The sequence below is a fragment of the Oryctolagus cuniculus genome, chromosome 4 (assembly GCF_051225735.1).
Source record: "Oryctolagus cuniculus isolate XC-2025 breed Fujian yellow rabbit chromosome 4, ASM5122573v1, whole genome shotgun sequence".
Lineage (NCBI taxonomy): Eukaryota > Metazoa > Chordata > Mammalia > Lagomorpha > Leporidae > Oryctolagus > Oryctolagus cuniculus.
In genome coordinates this window covers 79,694,335-79,712,421 of record NC_142870.1, presented here as the reverse complement: position 1 = coordinate 79,712,421, position 18,087 = coordinate 79,694,335, and the positions used below count along the sequence as shown (strand labels likewise).

Below are 18,087 nucleotides of genomic sequence, written 5' to 3'. Positions count from 1 at the left end.
TTTCACCCCGCCCCTCCTGCTCTCCTGTTTCCTCACCCTGTGAAAGAGACTGGCTGGATTTCTGTGTCCCTCATTCTGTCCCCTGCCTCTGTTTCCTGTGCCCTGGGGTTTTCCATCTGGGCAGGATGGGCTTTCATCCTCTGGCGGGAAGCGGGACCTCCTCACGCTCCTCCGCTCTGTGGGGAATCCAGGTGCTTATTTCACCAACTCCCCCCAACCTGGCAGTCGGGACCCTCGGGAGTCTGGTGCCAGTGGCCGCATTTGCCTGGGCACTTGGACCCAACCCCGCAGTGCTGACCTGGCCGGCACCCCCTCCACCGCTTCTCCTCGGTGTTCCCCCTGCCTGGGGGGACCCTGGGGTCAGCTCCTCTGAACGGCCTTTTTGGCCCCAGTGCCCCCCAGCCCCCACTCCGGCTTCCCACCCGGTGCCACACGCGCCCTTCCCCCGCCGCTGCACGGGCTGCAGATCTGGCCTTTTATGGTTGAGTTTTTCTCCATGGCCGGCACTGACAGGGCCATTGGCGTGGCTGTCCGCCAGCTGGCAGGAGCAGCGCGTTAAATGCCGTCCTGGGAGGGGAATGGAATGGAGGAGAACCGGGCTCTCTGTCTGCCTCCCCCTCAGGGAGCTAAGAATAGAATTGCTCAATAAAACCCCTCCTCGCTCAGATGGGTCCCGCAGAGCCGCCCTCCCTCAAAGCCCGGGAACTTCGAGTTAGCTCAGAGTGAACCTGGATTAAGCGGCCGCACCTGCGCGGCCACGGGACGTCTGCGTATTGTCTGATCAGAGCTTGTTAAGTAAGCACACACAGCACGAATGGCAGGAAGGGTGTGGCCTGCTCCCCAGTTTTCTGGCACCTTAGAAGCGTCCTTTGGCCAGCGGGCTGAGACAGGCGAGTCACGGCGTGTCCACTGGTCAGCAGACTCTCGGCATGCGTTCTGTCCAGGACCCTTCCTGACAGTCCCCAGCTCCTGTCTCCAAGATGATAATAAAGCCAGCCTTGCCCCAGCTAGTTTAGTGAGTGATGTTTGGCCGTCTTAGAGGATTAGTATCAGTATATGCTGAAAGGCAGCCCAGGAATTTGCGATGCTTGGAGCCTCGGCCTGTGCCTGCGCTTACCCAGCACCCCTGTCTGCTGCCTGAAGGAGGGGAAGGGCTGCACTCGGGGGAGGCAGATAATTGCAGCCTCCGGGGCCAGATTCCTTAAAGCCACTCACCCAGTGCAGGGAATACGGGTCTCTGGGCATCGCTTGAAAGGAGGGAAATGAGGTCCAGAGAACCCGCGGTACCCAGTCATTCCCCAATACTTGTACTCCCTGAGTTTGGAACTTCTGTGGGAAGTTTTGTTTTTTGTTTATTTGGAGGCAGAGTTACAGTAGGAAGAGAGGGAAAGGGAGAGAGAGAGAATCTCCCATCTGCTGGCTCACTCCCCAGATGGCTGAAACAGCCATAACTGGGCCAGACCAAAGCCAAGAGCCTGGAACTCCATGCAGATCTCCCTCGTGGCTGCAGGGGCCCAAGCACTTGGGCCATCACCCACTGCTTTCCCAGGCATATTAATGTGGAGCTGAATCAGAAGTGGAGCAGCCGGGACTTGAACCAGCGTCCACGTGGGTCGCTGCTGTTGCAGGTGGCAGCTTTACCCGCTGCACCACACTAGCCCCTCACATGACTTTTGAGGGCCCAAGAGTTCCATTCCCAATTCTTTACCCAGGCTTAAGCAAGATGTGCTCTTGAGCTCACCTTACTGATAGTTTGGAAAGCACCAAGCCTTGGAGCAGGAGTCTGGGGACTTTGTGGAGCCCCCTGTGGGCTGTGCTACTGACCAGCTGAGTGTCCTTGGTAAGCGCAGTACCCTGGCCTGCAAGGGCGCCCAGCTGCAGGGCCAGGGAGAGGTCATCTGGTTGGGGACAGACACAACGACACATGTCCTTAATGTGTGGGCACAAGCAGAGCTAGAGGGCCCTGGCTTTAGCTGAGAGCTCTAGAGACCAGATCCTGTTTTCCCAGTAGGGAGAGCATTTGCTGAGCAGAAAACCCTTGAGCTGCTGCCAAGAGAGACCCTTCCCAGTCTGTTGGCCGGGTCTCCAGGGAGCCCTGGGAGAATTCTATGGAAGCAAGGAACCCATGGCCCCAGATACCCAGCCAGCTTCTCCCATGCCAGGCAATGCTCAGGGCCTCCCTCTCAGATGGAATGTGTCGTGTCTTTAGCATGGGAGAGAAGCTCCTGGCAAACTCCTGGCCTCAGATTTTCGTCCCTGTCTGGTGCAGCCTCTATGTGGGGCTCTGTGGGTTGGGAAGAATGGAGCATGGGACAGACCTGGGGGAAGCGGGTGGGGCTGCAATCTGGCGTCAGTGTAGACTTGGTCTTTTTTTTTTAAGATTTATTAATTTATTTGAAAGGCAGAGTTACAGAGAGGCAGAGGTAGAGAGAGGTCTTCCATCCGCTGGTTCACTCCCCATAAGACCTCAATGGCCATAGCTATGTTGATCTGAAGCCAGGAGCCAAGCACTCCTTCCGGGTCTCCTTTTGGGCCATCTTCCACTGCTTTCCCAGGCCATAGCAGAGAGCTGGATAGGAAGTAGAGCAGCCGGGACTCGAACCCGTGCCCACATGGGATGCCAGCACTGCAGGCGGCAGCTTTACCCACTATGCCACAGTGCTGGTCCCAACTTGAGTCTTTTCAGAACTCCTTCATTAGCATCAGAGCCCTTGAAAGTCTTGACGTTTCCCTGCAATTAAGGTCCCCCTCCCCAATTTTGCTCCCAGTCTTGTGTCTTAGGCCACAGGAAGTGATGTGTGCTGCATATCTCTCTCTCTCTCTCTCTCTCTCTCTCTCTCCCTCTCTCCTCTCCCCTCTCTCCTCTCTCTCTCCTCTCCCCTCTCTCCTCTCTCTCTCCTCTCCCCTCTCTCCTCTCGCTCTCCTCTCCCCTCTCTCCTCTCTCTCCTCTCCCCTCCTCTCTCTCTCCTCTCCCCTCTCTCCTCTCTCTCTCTCCTCTCTCCTCTCTTTTCTCTCTCTCCTCTTTCCTCTCTCCTCTTTCCTCTCTCTCCTCTCTCTTTCCTCTCTCTCCTCTCTCTCTCCTCTCTCCACTAAGAGCCATCTGTAACAAGCAACAAGCAGCACCTCTTCTTCAGTACCCATTTCTCAGCTTTCCTTTCTTGGCCAAAGCAGAGGGCAGAGAGCGAGCCTGTAACGTGCACCTGCACTCACTGTATGAACATCCGTGACCCTGCACGTGTGCAGGCCCGTGGTTGCAGTGAGCCTCTGCGGGCTTTTTCCACTTCCTTAGCTGGTCTTGAGAAGACACAAAGCACTTGCCTCTAAGAGAGCAATAAACATCTTAGCCAACACCAGAAATGTTTCTAAAAAGACCAATATATCTTTCAGAGCAAACAGCTTTCCTAAGAGAACACATTAAACAGCCAGTGAAAGTGGTTCCATTACAAGAGGCCCCAGCATGACTGCAGACACTGCAAGTGGCTCTGTCACCGTCCCAGGCTTGCTCCCAGGACAAGGTCCAGGCTTGGGTTGCTGGGGATGGACGGCTTCCAGCAGTGCATCCTGGGCTGCTGGGCAGAGGACGCAGGACTGGGGGAGGGGAGAGAGTGAATAGGTAAATCTGTGTCTACACACATGTGTACTTGCCCACACACACACAGAACACAGGTCACAGCCTCAGGCCTGCAGGACACACATGCGCACGCACACACACACAGGCTGACCTCTGTCTCAAAACATATGTTTGATGGGAAACAGTGCACGCTTCTGGGCAGCTTCCTAGATCTGCTTACTCTTGAGATGTGTGTTTATGACTTGGGCGCAGCACAGGAAATGTTCACTTGCAGACTGAAACTGGGCCCTAAAATGTTTTTAGTTCTCAAGTGGATAGGTATAGGTGGGGCTTTCTCTACAGGTGGGCCTGTGCAGGCCCATGCTCATGACTGTGGATGAGGGAAATAGAGCCAGGAGCCCCGGGGGTGTCTAGGCCCTTCCTCCTAGGACAGAGCTAACTCAAGCACGGTCTTTTTCCTGCCATTCGGGAAGATCTGGGTAACGTTGAGCTTCTCTGTCCCCAGATAAGCCAGACCCCCCCGCCGGCACGCCGTGCGCCTCTGACATCCGCAGCTCCTCGCTGACGCTGTCCTGGTACGGCTCCTCCTACGACGGGGGCAGCGCCGTGCAGTCCTACAGCGTGGAGATCTGGGACTCTGTGGACAAGATGTGGACGGAGCTGGCCACATGCCGCAGCACCTCGTTCAACGTGCGCGACCTGCTGCCGGACCGCGAATATAAATTCCGCGTGCGCGCAATCAACGTGTACGGCACCAGTGAGCCGAGCCAGGAGTCGGAGCTCACGACAGTGGGCGAGAAGCCCGAGGGTAGGCTGCCTGCGCTGCTACTCGGGCTCTGCATGAACCTGCGTGACTGCCCTGTGTGTGTAGCAACTGTGCAGAGAGGGCTACAGAGGCGCTGAGAAAACCTTGGTGATGACTGGGTCACCTTGTGATGCTGATCCTTTGGTGAAACACTGAACCAGCAATTTGTGTGCACTGCCACCAGGGGGTGATGTTGTGTTACTCAGGAGCAACGTCCGTGAAGGCAGGCAGGCAGGCAGGCAGGTGGACTTCAAGTTCCTGTGTTCCTGCACTTATAGGATGGGGTCTCCAGAAAGTTCATGGAAAATGCATATTATTAAAAACTATGCACAAATTTCAAATTTTTTTGCAACAAAATAAACTTACCCCTCTAATTCCATTTTCCATGAATTTTTTTGGAAGTACTCTCATCTTTGAGTGTCTATTTGGTGTCGTATACCTAGAACAGAAAGATAAGGCCAGAAGATTGAAATCCAGCAGGACAGACCTGTACATGACTAAGCACAATGAGATGGGTGCATCCTGCCATGGTGGTATAAACAGGGAGCCATGGGACAAGGCAGAAAGCATGGAGAACTTTGCCATGGAGACTGGAGGGCTTCCTGGCAGAGGTGGCATTTAAACTGAGTCTTGGGAAAAGGGACTGGAGTTCTGGGAGGCAGGGGAGATAAGGAAAGGTAGTCCATGCATAGGGGTCCGCAGCAGCAAAGATGGGGAGTAATGGAAATGGCCGGCTTTGTGGGGAGCTTGTGTGTGCGGCCAGGTGGTATGGAGTGTGAGGGAGAACAGGAGGAAGTGAGATGAAATGGGCAGCTTGGGTGTAACTGCGGAGGTCTTCCAAGGCCTTCCAGGGAGAGGACAGACAGGATTCCATCTGTTCCGAGGGAAGGAGCAGGGCTGTGCTGCGCTGCTCCAGGCATGGCTGTGAGAAGCACAGATCCCCGCTCCCGACCCCCAGGGGCCCTCTGAGCCTTTAACCAGACTCCCGCCCCGGGGGCGTTCGTGCACAGGTGAAGTGGGCGTGCAGGAGGGATAAGGCTGGAGTCGCCTAGTCCAGGCAGGCCGCTGTGGCCACGGCCCCGCGGGCAGTGGGCAGGAGGTGGAATTGATCGTTCTCAGTGGGCTTTGGGGCAGAGTAGAGGCGGAAGCAGGAAACATACCGCTGACTCCCGGTTCCCAGCTTGGGTTCCCGAGTGCCAGTGCAGAAGCCCGAGAAAGGTTGATTTTTGTGACTTCACGGCCAGCGTGCGCTGAGCGCTCAGTATGTACTACGGGATGCTGACCACTTCGCTCGCCTGCTTGTTCTTGCCCCCATTTTGCATATAAGGGACATGAGGTTTAGGGGGGAAGCTACTTGCCCAAGGTCACAGAGCTTGAATTCAGAACCCCCTGGTCCAAAGCCTGTGCCCCCCACCACCACCAGTTAGATTGAGGGAAAGGTCAGGCTGCCTCCCAGGCCCCCGCCTTGAGTGCACTGGGGTTAGGTAGCGGGAGGCTGGGAGGAGGTGGCTGCAGGCCCATTGAGTTGAGGGGTCGCTGGGATGTCCGGGGTGGGGGCCCATCAGATGCTTGGGTCCGGAGCGCCGGAGAAAGGCTTCCCTTATGCCCCAGACCTGGGAGTCTTTGCTTTGTAACTGGCGGTTGAGGCTGTGAGCACGGACAGGCTCTCTGAGAGGGCTGCAGAGAAAGCCAACCCCTGGGCCGTCATGAGGGAGCTGCAGGACCAGAAGGCAGGACTGGGAGGGAGAGAACCACGAGGAGGCTGGACTCCCCTTGCAGGAGCCACGGCGGGCAGCTCAGGGACCTGTGTCACCTGTGAAGGGAAGGTGAAAGAGACAAGCACTCGCAAGGGGCTTTGGGTCCAGGCCTGTGGTGGTTGGTGGTCAGAGCAACCTCCACGGTTGCTTTGCGGAAGGAAGGAGTGCACGGAGAAGCCAGGAGGGTGGAACGTGGTTTCAGGACGTGTGGTGTGAAGAGCAGGAAGAGGGTGGGGGTGGGGAAGAAGGCCAGGGGCTCCGGGGTTAAGGAGAGGGGAGGGCTAACGGGGCGGTGGGAGACTCGGTGTCTGAGAGGAGACCACCCGCAGGTGCTGGGAGTGCGGGGCCATCCCTGCCCCTCACATGCACACACTTGAGGTGCAGAAGTCTGGCATGGAACAGGTGTTAGAACTTGTCCTCCAAGTTCAAGGAGGGCTGCAGACAAATTCGGGGGAACCACTGGAGAACACTACAACTTTGCAGACTCGTCTGAGCAGCTGTGTGCTGGGCAGACTTCACCCACTAAACCCTGGGAATGCACAGAGCAGGCACGGGGCCCCTGGAAGGCACAGCTGGGCCCCGGCTCCTGGGTTGGGCTGGGGCTTCTAGACGCTCTCATGGGCTCCCACCCACCAGCCCCTCACCAAAGGCTGCTGGAGATACTGAGGGACAATGATGCTTCCCCCACATACATACATGGTGTCTCTGAAATGAGCAGAGTGGGGGCAGGGAGGTTGAATGGGGTGCCAGGAGGGGCAGCCAAGCTCCAGCCTGTGTGTTTGGGGACTTCCCTCGGGACAGTGAAAGGACAGTAGGACAGTGCTGCAGTGAGCAGGTGGCCCTGGCCTGGAGAGGGGACCCTTCCAGGTACGTGCCAGGTGTAACCCGGGAGGACTGCAGAGTCCCTGATCCACTCCTGGTGCACAGTACACCGGAGGAGGCGCTGGGCCCTCTGTGACGACATCCACTCCCCTAGCACACCTCTCAAAGGAGCAGATAAAGACAACGTTGAAATCCTTGAGATCCGAAGAGGGTCCAGGCCACCCAGGGCTCCCAGACAGGAAGTGGCTCCTCATGCCCCGCCCAGCTGGATGGTCCAAGGTGGGCAGCAAGGGAGGGAGGGAACAGTGGTTGGCCAAGCCTAGGCCTGAGGGCAGAGGACTTGCAGGCAGAGTCTGTGAGCTGCTCAGCTGTTTCTCCCGATTCCTCAGGAGCCTGGGCCGGGGGCCAGCGGAGGGCTGGGGGGCTGAGGAGAAGGTCATGTGGAGCCTTTCTTTGAAGGTGAGGTATGAGGGTCTTATAGAAAGGGCAGCTCCAGTCAACCCTCACGCCACAAAGCCCAGCTGATGGCGCCCAGCTCCACCACCATCTCCCAGCACCACTTGGGCCTCCTGCTCTTTCAATGCTGTCCCTTTTTGCAGGCCAGGTTCACTTGCTGTCAATCACCCCCACGTGTCCTGCTCAAGCACTCCTGTGGGCACGGCAGATTCAATGGAGGACAAAGTGGGGTTCCCCCTCCAGCTCCAGGGGCTTCCCTAGCTGTGCAAGAGCCACCCCTGACTCCAGGGTCCCTGATCTGAGCACTGCCCTCCCAGACTGCCCAGACCCAGGTGAACAGAGCCACCACCTGACAAGACCTGCCCCTCCCACCACCAACCCTAACCCAGCTCTGATTCTGAAATGCAGTCCACCTGGCTTCTAATCCTCACTGGGTCTGGTCTGTGTAGGTTGTTGGCAAACAGCCCCCACGGAGGCTCCTGCAACCCACGGAGCAGCGGAGGTGGAAAACTCGCTACATCTGGCCCCCAAAGCCTTCTCTAGGGTTGGGGCGCCCTCTAGTGCCCACTGGGCATGTGACCGTCCTTGCCCACAGAAGGGTACAGCTCTGTGCCACAGGGTCCCTCTCCCAAACGCCACTCCAGGGTGGTGAGCTGCAAGATTGCCGAAACTTCTCAGGTGCATCTTCCAAGCAAGCCTTCCATGTAGCTCTGGATTGCATATCCCACTCTGAATACAGGCTTTCAGGCGTCCACTGAAGGCCCTTCTGCAAATTTGGCTCCCTCCTCAGTGGAAACAGGGGAGCCAAGGCCTCGCCTCTCCTGAGTCCAGCCCCTTAGGCTGCGGAGCTCAGCTCAGTGAGCTGTGGTCTCTCCTCCTCCTCCCTCAGCTGCCCTGCCAGTAGTCCTGCCCCATCAGGCAGGATGGGGGCAGGACACTAGGAATCAGCCAAGGGGTCTCCATCAGGGTTTCCCACAGAAGAGGTTGCTGTGCAGCTGTGGGCTAGACAGAGGTGCCTGCATCCCCTGGGAGCCCTGGTGCATCAGGAGAGCCTTCTGCACCTCTGCTGCCCCAGGAGACAGAGGCAAGGGGCAGGTGTTGGTGAGGGAGACCAGAAGCCTGGCTCTGTGGTTCTCACTGGGTGATACTGGGGAGAGGAGAGGCAGTTCTAAAACAGGAGGCCCCTTCAGGCTCATTAGGAAAACCCCCTGGTGCCGGTCACTGGAAGGCCACCCCCCCGGGCTCCCAGCTATGCTGCTCCTCCAGGAGCCGGCACAGAATGTCCTGCAGACACCATGCCAAGAAAGCCTGCCTGCCTTCTCAGTCACCCTGCTGCTCAGGGCACTCCGGTCCCCTTGCAATGCCCGGAGATCAGCACAGGCACTCGAACCACCTGCTGCTGCCTTCACAAGTATGCATTAGCAGGGAGCTGGATTGGAAGTGGAGTGGTGGGGACTCCAGAGCTTTATCTGTTGCAATACATCACAGGCCCTGAGAATTCCTCTAAGTCACGTCAGTGTTAGACTTCTCTCACAGCCAGAGACACCCAGAGCCCCCTGCCCCCAACCTTCAGTACCCTCCACACCCACTCCAGCTCATAGCAGTCTTCCGCCAGCATTCTGGAGCAGGGACCCAAGCCCCAGCAAGGGCTGGGCGTGTAATACCTGTGTGTAGCCAGGGCACGTTCTCCCCGGTGGCACCCTGAGGAGAGGCAGTAAGTGTTCAGGGCTCGGCACCCAGAAGGGCGGAGGGCTGGGTTCTCCCTGCACAGCGACAGTTAAGGGCATACAGCACACTGCGCTCCAACTGTCCTAGTCATCTATGCACTTGACGACGTCACTCCCAACTCTCAACTCAGCAGATGAGGAAGGTTGATGAGGCCGGCCCAGGTCCCAGCAGCATCATGACACCCACACCAACCCTCCACCAGCTGGCTCCAACAGTCCTCATCCAGCTCGCCTGCTTCATCTGGGCTCACGGTTCCAACAGCACCTTCCTGCCAGCCCACACCTGCACAGCTTGCTGCCATGTAGCCCCTCCCTGCCAGGCAGTGCCTGGCCACGCCTCTGCCCCCGCCCACTCTGGTTGCCACAGGAGGTGCCCTTCCTGTCCTCTGCAGAGCTCTGCTGAGGCTTCAGCAAATCCCACCCTTCCCCTCCACATCTTATTCACACTCAGCACACACACACACACTATTCACATATTGTCACACACTGTCACACGTGCACACACTAACACAATCACACATATACATATTCACACCCTCACAAACACATTCACATGCTGTCCCACACATTAGTACTCTGTCACATACATTGTCACACATGTACACACACAACCTCACACACTGTCTCACACTCACACACTGTTACACATATACAAACACACAGTCCCACATGCTTATACTCACACACACATTCTCACACTGGGTCACACGCACACACATACACACACTCACCTGCATACACACCCTCTCATACATATGCACACTCACACACTTCCATCTCACAAGCTGTTCCCCCCCATGGTCTCTCACCTGTCCCTGGCCCCCAGGTCCCGGACAGCGAGGGGCACAGAGCACATTGCAGAGCTTGGCGTCCAGAGCCAGTCAGGACCCTGGACACTCCCCAGGTGCAGCTCCCTCCTTTTACAGATGAGGAGACAGAGGCCCAGAAAAGAAAAGGCACTCAGTCCTGGTCACCAAGCCAGAGCACCTGCTGCAGGGGACAGATGTGCAGCAAGGCCAAGGAAAGCTGGAGCTTGGGGCAGATGTGCCTGTGGAGTCCCTGCTGTCCTCTGTGCCCCTCCGACACATGCATGTGGACAGCAGCTGGCGTGGGCTGCTTGGTCCCTCCCCACCTGCCTCGTGAACACCTGTTGCTTCAGCGTGTAAGACATCAGTCACGCTCTCGTGCTACTGCGAATCCCCCAAGCTCTCGGGCGGCTTCTGAGAATGCCTGCCTTGATTTCACAATCGCCCCTTTGTGTCTCCTTGTTCCACGGTGGATCCCTGGGCTCAGTCCGTGCCATGACGGTCTGGGCTTGACTAGGCGTGCATTGTAAGTGATGCTTCAAGTGGGCTTTTGCCTCTTCAACCAGATTGTGAGCTTCAAGAAAGACAGAGCGTGTGCTCACGCTAACTGGCAAGACGCAGTACGCACAGGCCTGCATGGAGACATTCAGCAAGAGGATCGTGGAGATGACACTGGAAGCAACTGGCCATTGCTGAGTCTGGAGCCAGGGCTGTGGGGAGTTGCTGGAGTCAGGGTTGTGGGGAGGCTCTGAGAGGCTAGAGGGGGAACGTGGGAAAGGGTGCATTGAGGGAAATGGGGCCGGGCAGCAGGGGTGCTGAGAGTGGAGCTGAATGGTCTGCTCCAGGCTGCACCAGCTAGGGTGGCTGCCTGGAGCTCTGGCCTGGGTGGGCTCATGCCTGGCAAGGCCCCAGCATGGCTTCTGTTCTGGTCTTCAGTACTGATCTGTGTGTCCTCTCTGTCCCAGAGCCGAAGGATGAAGTGGAGGAGGTGTCGGATGACGGTGAGTGCCGTGCCGGGCCAGCTCTCCGGGGTGGTGACGGGGGGCTAAGGAAGGGGACCTGGCAGCTCACGCTCACGCTGCCCCCTGCCCCGCAGACGAGAAGGAGCCCGAGGTCGACTACCGGACAGTGACCGTCAACACCGAGCAGAAAGTGTCTGACTTCTATGACATCGAAGAGAGGCTAGGATCGTAAGTGGAGTGGGACGCTGCCTTCGCCCCAGGGTGAGGGTGGCACAGGGCCCAGGTTAAACGCAGAACCTCGAGCTCCCTTCTCTTCCTGGGCTCTGCCTCCTCCCCAGGCCGAGATTCCTACAGAACCAGGAGGGCTTGGCCCATGAGAGGGTCACTCACCCCCAGCTCTGCCCTGGCCCATGTCTTTCAAAGCCTTGGGCCAAGTCCTTCCTTTGCTGAGCCTCCACTCACAGCACAGGACTGAAGTGAGGGCGCAGGATCTGGATTGGATTGTGTGTAGGATCCCTTTGGTTTGAGCCTGACCAGTCCTCACTCTCCAGCAATGCTAGTGTTAATGCTTCTTTAAGCTGCACAGTGGGAGCAGGTGTTGTGGCATGGTGGGTTCAGCTGCCACCTGCAACTCCATCATCCCATATGGGACTGCCGGTTGGAGTCCCAGCTGCTCTGCTTCCAATCCAGCTTCCTGCTAATGCACCTGAGAAGGCAGTGAAAGGTGGCTCAAGTACCCCCGTGGGAGATCCTGATGGAGTTCCAGGCTCCTGGCTTTGGCTTGGCCCAGCCCCAGCCATTGTGACCATTTTCTGTATCCCTGGAGAAGTGCAAGGAGTGGAAGAAAAAGGAATGTGGCTTGGAATTTACTTCCAGTGGTTTCTGGGAAATACGAGAGCACTTCAAAAAGTCCGTGGAAAATGAAATGTAATCTTTTCAATGAATTAGAGCCATTTTTTCTTTATTTGGGAAGCAGAGATACAGACAGAGCTCCCATCTGCTGGTTCACTCCCCAAATGCTCTCAATGATCAAGACCAGAGCTAAGAACCAGGGATCCAGTCCAGGTCTCCTGCAAGGGGAACAGGGACCCAGCCACTTGAGTTATCACTGCTGCCTCCCAGGGTCTGCAGTAGCAGGAAGCTGGAGCCAGGAACCAGAGCTAGAATTGAACCTGGACCCTCCAAGGTGCCAGTTTGGCCATCTTAGGCCAAATGCTCACTCCAGGAAATTTATTTTTCTGCAGAGGAAGTTTCGAAATCCACGCACACTCGTAAAGCAGTGATGCACGGCTTCTCACAGCTCTATGGAAGCGGGGTGCTCTCTCAGGGCCCCCACACTCCCATAACCTGCAGTGGGTACCAGGGTCCTCCCTGGGCTCCAGCCAGGGCCCAGTGCTAGAGGGTAGAGTGGAAAGAAAGGAACTGCTCAGCCATTTTCTGTTTAGGAGGAACAACCTCAATGCAACACCATGTCCCTCTGCAGGAAAGGTCAGAGGTCGAATGTCAGCATCACAAAGGTGCTTTAGGGGTGGGCATTAGGCTTAGCAGTGAAGACACTGCTTGGGATGCCCACAGCCCATACCTGCGCCTGGTTCAAGTCCTGGCCCTGCTTCCCAGCAAGCTTCCTGCCCGTGCATAGCCTGGGAGGGAGCAGATGATGGCTTAAGTACATGAGCCCTTGCCACCCACGTGGGAGACCCAGATGGAGTTCCAGGCTGCTGACTTCTGCCTGGCCCAACCCCAGCTTTCTGCAAGCATTTGAGGCGTGAACCAGTAGATGGAAGATTCTCTCTCTCTCTCCCTCTCTCCCTCTCAAACTAAATGAAAATAAATAAATAAAAATGAATGTACTTCCTTGCTCCAGAGCAGAGCCAGCAGGCTTTTCCTGTGAAGGGCCAAGTTGGTCCTGTAGGCTCCGAGGGCATGCGCCGTGTCACAACTGCGCCGTTCTGCTGGCACAGCGCAGGACCCGCCAGCGATGACACAGAAGCCAACAGGCGTGGTTGCATCCCAATGAAACTTCCCGTACAAGAAGAGGGGGCCCCTGCTTGTCCCACAGACGCTGATTTGCCAACCCTCAGTTCAGTGGAAAGCCTTACTTAGTGTGGCCTCTCTCCTGCCCCCTTCCTTTGCAGTGGGAAATTTGGACAGGTCTTCCGACTCGTAGAGAAGAAAACTGGAAAAATCTGGGCAGGGAAGTTCTTCAAGGCGTACTCGGCCAAAGAGAAGGAGAACATCCGGCAGGAGATCGGCATCATGAACTGCCTCCACCACCCCAAGCTGGTGCAGTGCGTGGACGCCTTCGAGGAAAAGGCCAACATCGTCATGGTCCTTGAGATGTGAGTGGCCCTGCGGGCACGTCCCCACCTTCCTGCGCCCTGGCCCCTAGCCACCGCTGCCCAAGAGGAAAGCACGGCGCACAGGGGTGTGATAGGCCACGTGCTCACAGGCCACGGGTGGGGCTGAGCAGTGGGATCCAGAAGGTCTGTGCGTGGTGCTGGCCTTGACCCACAATCACCAGCCTGGCTCAGTGGCTCCTGGAGGAGCCCTGCCCCCCTTCTCAGCCTCATCCCCCTCAGAGGGCAAAGCCCTCCCAAGCTCCCTGGCTTCAGTCAAGGCCATGCTGAGCTGCAGGTGGTTTTGAGTGGAAGGGAAGAGGTCGAGTGACTTTCTGACTTCCCCGTGAACCAGGAGTGCGAGGCGGGGATCTGGACCCAGGGAGTGGAACCCTTGCTCCCGGCCTCCCGCTGTGCCTCTCCGTGTCCCAGTCCAGCTGCTTGTTCTCTGCTGCCTTCCCACTCTCCAAGAGTGGCTCCTTCTCTCCTGGCATGGACACAGGCACAGGGGATGGACCAGGTGGCCTCCAGCCAGAGCTTCCCCAGAATTCCTCGTTTCCTTTACCTCCCAGTCCTCCACCTCCCTCACCTCTGAGCTGCTAGTGTGCTCTAGCACAGGTACACACATGCCCCACACACTTATATACCACCCCCACACACATATACCACACACACCCAGCACACATATACCACACACACATATACCACCCGCACACACACATACCCCCCCCACACACATGCCCCAAACACATATACCACCCCTCACACACATACTCCACACACACCCCACACACATATATCACATACACATATACCACAGACATACACATATATACTACACACACATATACCACCCCCACATACACCACACACACACATATAGCACCCCCCCACACATATACCACACGCACCCAGCACACATATACCACACACACGTATGCCACCCGCACACACACACCCCACACACACACATGCCCCACACACACATGCCCCACACACACATGCCCCACACACATATACCACCCCTCACACATATACCACACACACATATACCACCCGCACACACACATACCCCCCACACCACACACACATACCCCACACACACATGCCCCACACACATATACCACCCCTCACACACATATACCCCACATACACCACACACACACATATAGCACCCCCCCACACATATACCACACGCACCCAGCACACATATACCACACACACGTATGCCACCCGCACACACACACCCCACACACACACATGCCCCACACACACATGCCCCACACACACATACCCCACACACACATGCCCCACACACATATACCACCCCTCACACACATATACCCCACATACACCACACACACACATATAGCACCCCCTCATACCATACATATATACTACACACACCACAAGCACCAGTCACACCCCTCACACCATACACACCACACACACACACACCCTACTCACATATACCTCACACACACAACACACACATATACCACCCACATACACACCACAAATATATAACACACACACACCCAGCACACACCATACACATATACCACCCCCAAACATATATAACACATACATGGCGCACACCACATGTATACCACACTGAGCACACACCACACACACACCACACATACATATACCCCACACACACAGCACACATACCACACTCCCACACAACACACCCTGCATCCCCTCCACACACCACACACACACATTACATACCACATACCACACACATATACCACACACAACACACACATATACCACACCCCCCACAAACACACCACAAACATCACATACCACAGATATACCACACCCACACACATCATACGTACCATACACCACATACACATACCACACACACCACACACATATACCACACACACCCCTCACACACATATATCACGTACACATGTACCTCATACACTGGGCTGGGGAACTTGCCCCTTGAGAAGAGCTCAACCCAAGGAAGGGAGCACCACCGTGTGGCTGCGGTGGGCTGGTGATTCACTGAGCCCAGCAAAAAGCAGCACTGGACCAGAATCACCATGCCACAGCTCCCTTTTTGGCTACAAAATTCTACAGTGCTGTGCAACCACGAGAGACTTGGAGGAAACCCTGAGTTGTCTTCCGTCTCTCCGTCTACTTCCAGCCCCAAATTCAAACTTTCGTCCCCGCTTTCGGGAAATAGCTATGCGTGTCCGTGGCCTCTTCTCATTCTGCCCTCACGATCGCCTGTGGCCTGCAGCTTTCACCTTTGTTCTCGAACAGGTTGCCACGTCCAGGCAGCGTGGGCATGTGAGGACATGTGGCAGAATGTCTTATCTTTAGAACTCAAACCTTGAGCGAGTTCGTGAGAGGGCGCGGGGAGGGGCAGGAGGCGGCCGGGCCCGGAGAAAGCTGGGCAGCCGCAGCAGTGGGCAGAATACCATACTTAGCTTGGAATTGGGAGCTGGCACGCTGGATGGAAAAAGTAGGGAGGAAACGTAAGAAGGCTTCGGCTGGTCTGGCTTTCATCCCTCCGCCTCTGGCCTCCCCCCGTGGACAGGAGCAAGCCTCACACGCACCGATGCCAGAAGGCTCCCCTACACTGGGCTGGGGAACTTGCCCCTTGAAAAGAGCTCAACCAAGGAAGGGAGCAACCCCAACCCCCGCGCAGCCTCCCTCCCAGCTTCTGCATTCCAACCCAGGCCTCCTCGTGTCGGGGAGGCTGGGTTCTCAGCAGGGCGATGGCTCTCCTCCTCGTTGGATGGAGAAACTGAGGTTAATCATGGGACAATGCCTGGGGATAGGGAAAAGTGAGAACCCGTTCCAGGGTCCCCAGATGTGCTGAGAATTAAGAAGGAATGTGTGTCTGCAGCCTTCTTGAATTCCGACTACTGGACAAGCTCCTGTCACACAGCAGCCTTGCTCAGAGGCAGGGGCTCCTCCAGACCCTGGCCTGGAGCTGGTCATTTTGGAAGTACTTGGGACCCCGAGCACTAAGGAAGGTGCGGCGTTTAAGCTGAGCTGTCCGAGGCTGGCCCTCACCTTTGTGCTTCCACCGAAGTGGCTGCCATGAGCTAGGGGTAGAGAGTCTGGGGGGGTGGAGGGAGTTCCTGGGGAGCGCCATTCCTTCTGACTGCCAGTGAGGCCTGGCCAAGGTCTAGAGTTCAGGGACTGACCTGACCCCTTGGAATTAGGTGGGCTTGGTGGCAGTGGGTATTTGCTCGTGTGTTCAGCATTTGTTTATTGAGCACACACTTCCTCTGGCACTATCCCATCTCTATGGGCAGCGGCTTCTCCCTGAGGGACCAATACTCTCCACCCATAATCTTGGACAATTTGAAGAGAAACCGACTTTTTTCCATCCAAGAAAGTGCACCATGGATGTGAGGGCGATCTGGCTGCGACATCTGTCACCCCATTGATCGCCAGGGTTGATTCGGCTGATCTGGCTGGCTAGGCGGGTGTCCCCTTCCTCCCTCACCGCTCCATGTGCGTCCCTCCCGAAGCTGCGCGCTCGGTCGAAGAGGACGACCATCCCCGCTAGAGGAGGACCGGTCTTCGGTCAAGGGTATACGAGTAGCTGCGCTCCCCTGCTAGAACCTCCAAACAAGCTCTCAAGAAAGTGCACCATGGGAGCAGGTTTCAAACTACACTGAATGCCCTTCGATAGGATTGAGCCTCTGTGAGCTGATGTTGAGTAAGCCACCTGCAGAAGTGCAGTAGGAATGATCCCCGCGGCTTGGGGTCCTGCCAGGCCTCCCAGGGGCACTGAAAGTCCTGGCTGCATACTCTTCCAGGCTGCCTGACACTTGAAATTGCACGCCTGGGGCCGCCTTGTCTGTGCCGTGTGTTGCCCGATGCTAATAAGGGTCCAGCGACAAGGCAGACCTTTTCCAGACACGTCCACAAACGTGACACTCAGACCCAGGGCCCACAGGAGACAGAGGGTGCAGAGCAGCAGTGTGGCCACCCAGACAGGGCAAGCCCCCTTCCCAGGGGGGCGTAGGGAGAGGCTTCTCGGAGCCGTAGTTGAGTAAGCCAGGATTTCCCAACCACGTCTGATCGTAAGAGTGACCTGGGGTGCTTCTTAAAATACCCGGACTCAGATCCCTGTCCCTCCCAAGATTCTCTCAGTCAGAAGGGAGAGGATCTTGGGGCTCTGTATTTTCAACAGGAACCCCTGAGTGATTCTTTGAAATACAATGTTGATCGTGGACATTGAGCACTTAGTGTGTGCCAGGCACGCCCCTAAGCACGTGTGCAGTAACTCAGGCTGTGAGGGGACACGGTTTTTATCTGCACTGTACAGCTGGGCAGACGAGGCACTGAGCTGTTAAGTCCTGGCTGAGGCCTAGGACTGGAGACTGGAGTTTGACTTGGAGCTTGCTGGAGAGCAATAGAAAATGAAGGCTTCAGGCCAAAGGCGCCACCTGCTGAGCGTGCAGGGACCTTCTCCAGTTGCTTCTAAAGTCTCAGCTCCAGCTCCCCCCAGTGGCCGCTGGCTCAGCCCTTCCAGGAGTGCCTTCTGAGATGGCCGCAGACAGGCTGGGCTGTGCTGGGCCCCCAGTGCGTCCTTGCCCGTCTCTCTCATGGAGTCAGTACCAAGACCCACCTGCGCACCACAGGCTGTCAAACTGTGATTAGCATGTGCAGAGTATTTCTCAAAGGTTCCCACATCCCTAACAACTGGGAGAGGTGGGGACAGATAAGGGGCTCAAAAAGGCTAAGTCACTTGCCTGAGGTCAAACAGCTCATTAAATCAGAGACAGGCCTCAAACTCCAGTCCTGTCTGCACGCTGACTCCCCTTAGGAGAGGGGCAGCCTTGTGAGAGAGGCCCCGGTTGA

General features: G+C 56.6%; 1 protein-coding gene across 7 annotated transcripts in view; it reads left to right on the top strand.

Moving 5' to 3' along the window:
- The window catches only part of MYLK (myosin light chain kinase), a 214,543-nt gene that overhangs the window by 169,617 nt on the left and 26,839 nt on the right, over positions 1–18,087 (top strand). For all 7 annotated transcript variants that reach the window (XM_089331824.1, XM_089331821.1, XM_089331823.1 and 4 more), the window contains 4 exons: positions 4,077–4,379; positions 10,910–10,945; positions 11,041–11,134; positions 13,042–13,245. In XM_089331824.1, coding sequence (XP_089187950.1) covers positions 4,077–4,379; positions 10,910–10,945; positions 11,041–11,134; positions 13,042–13,245 — 637 coding nt within the window. The remainder of the gene's footprint in view (positions 1–4,076; positions 4,380–10,909; positions 10,946–11,040; positions 11,135–13,041; positions 13,246–18,087) is intronic.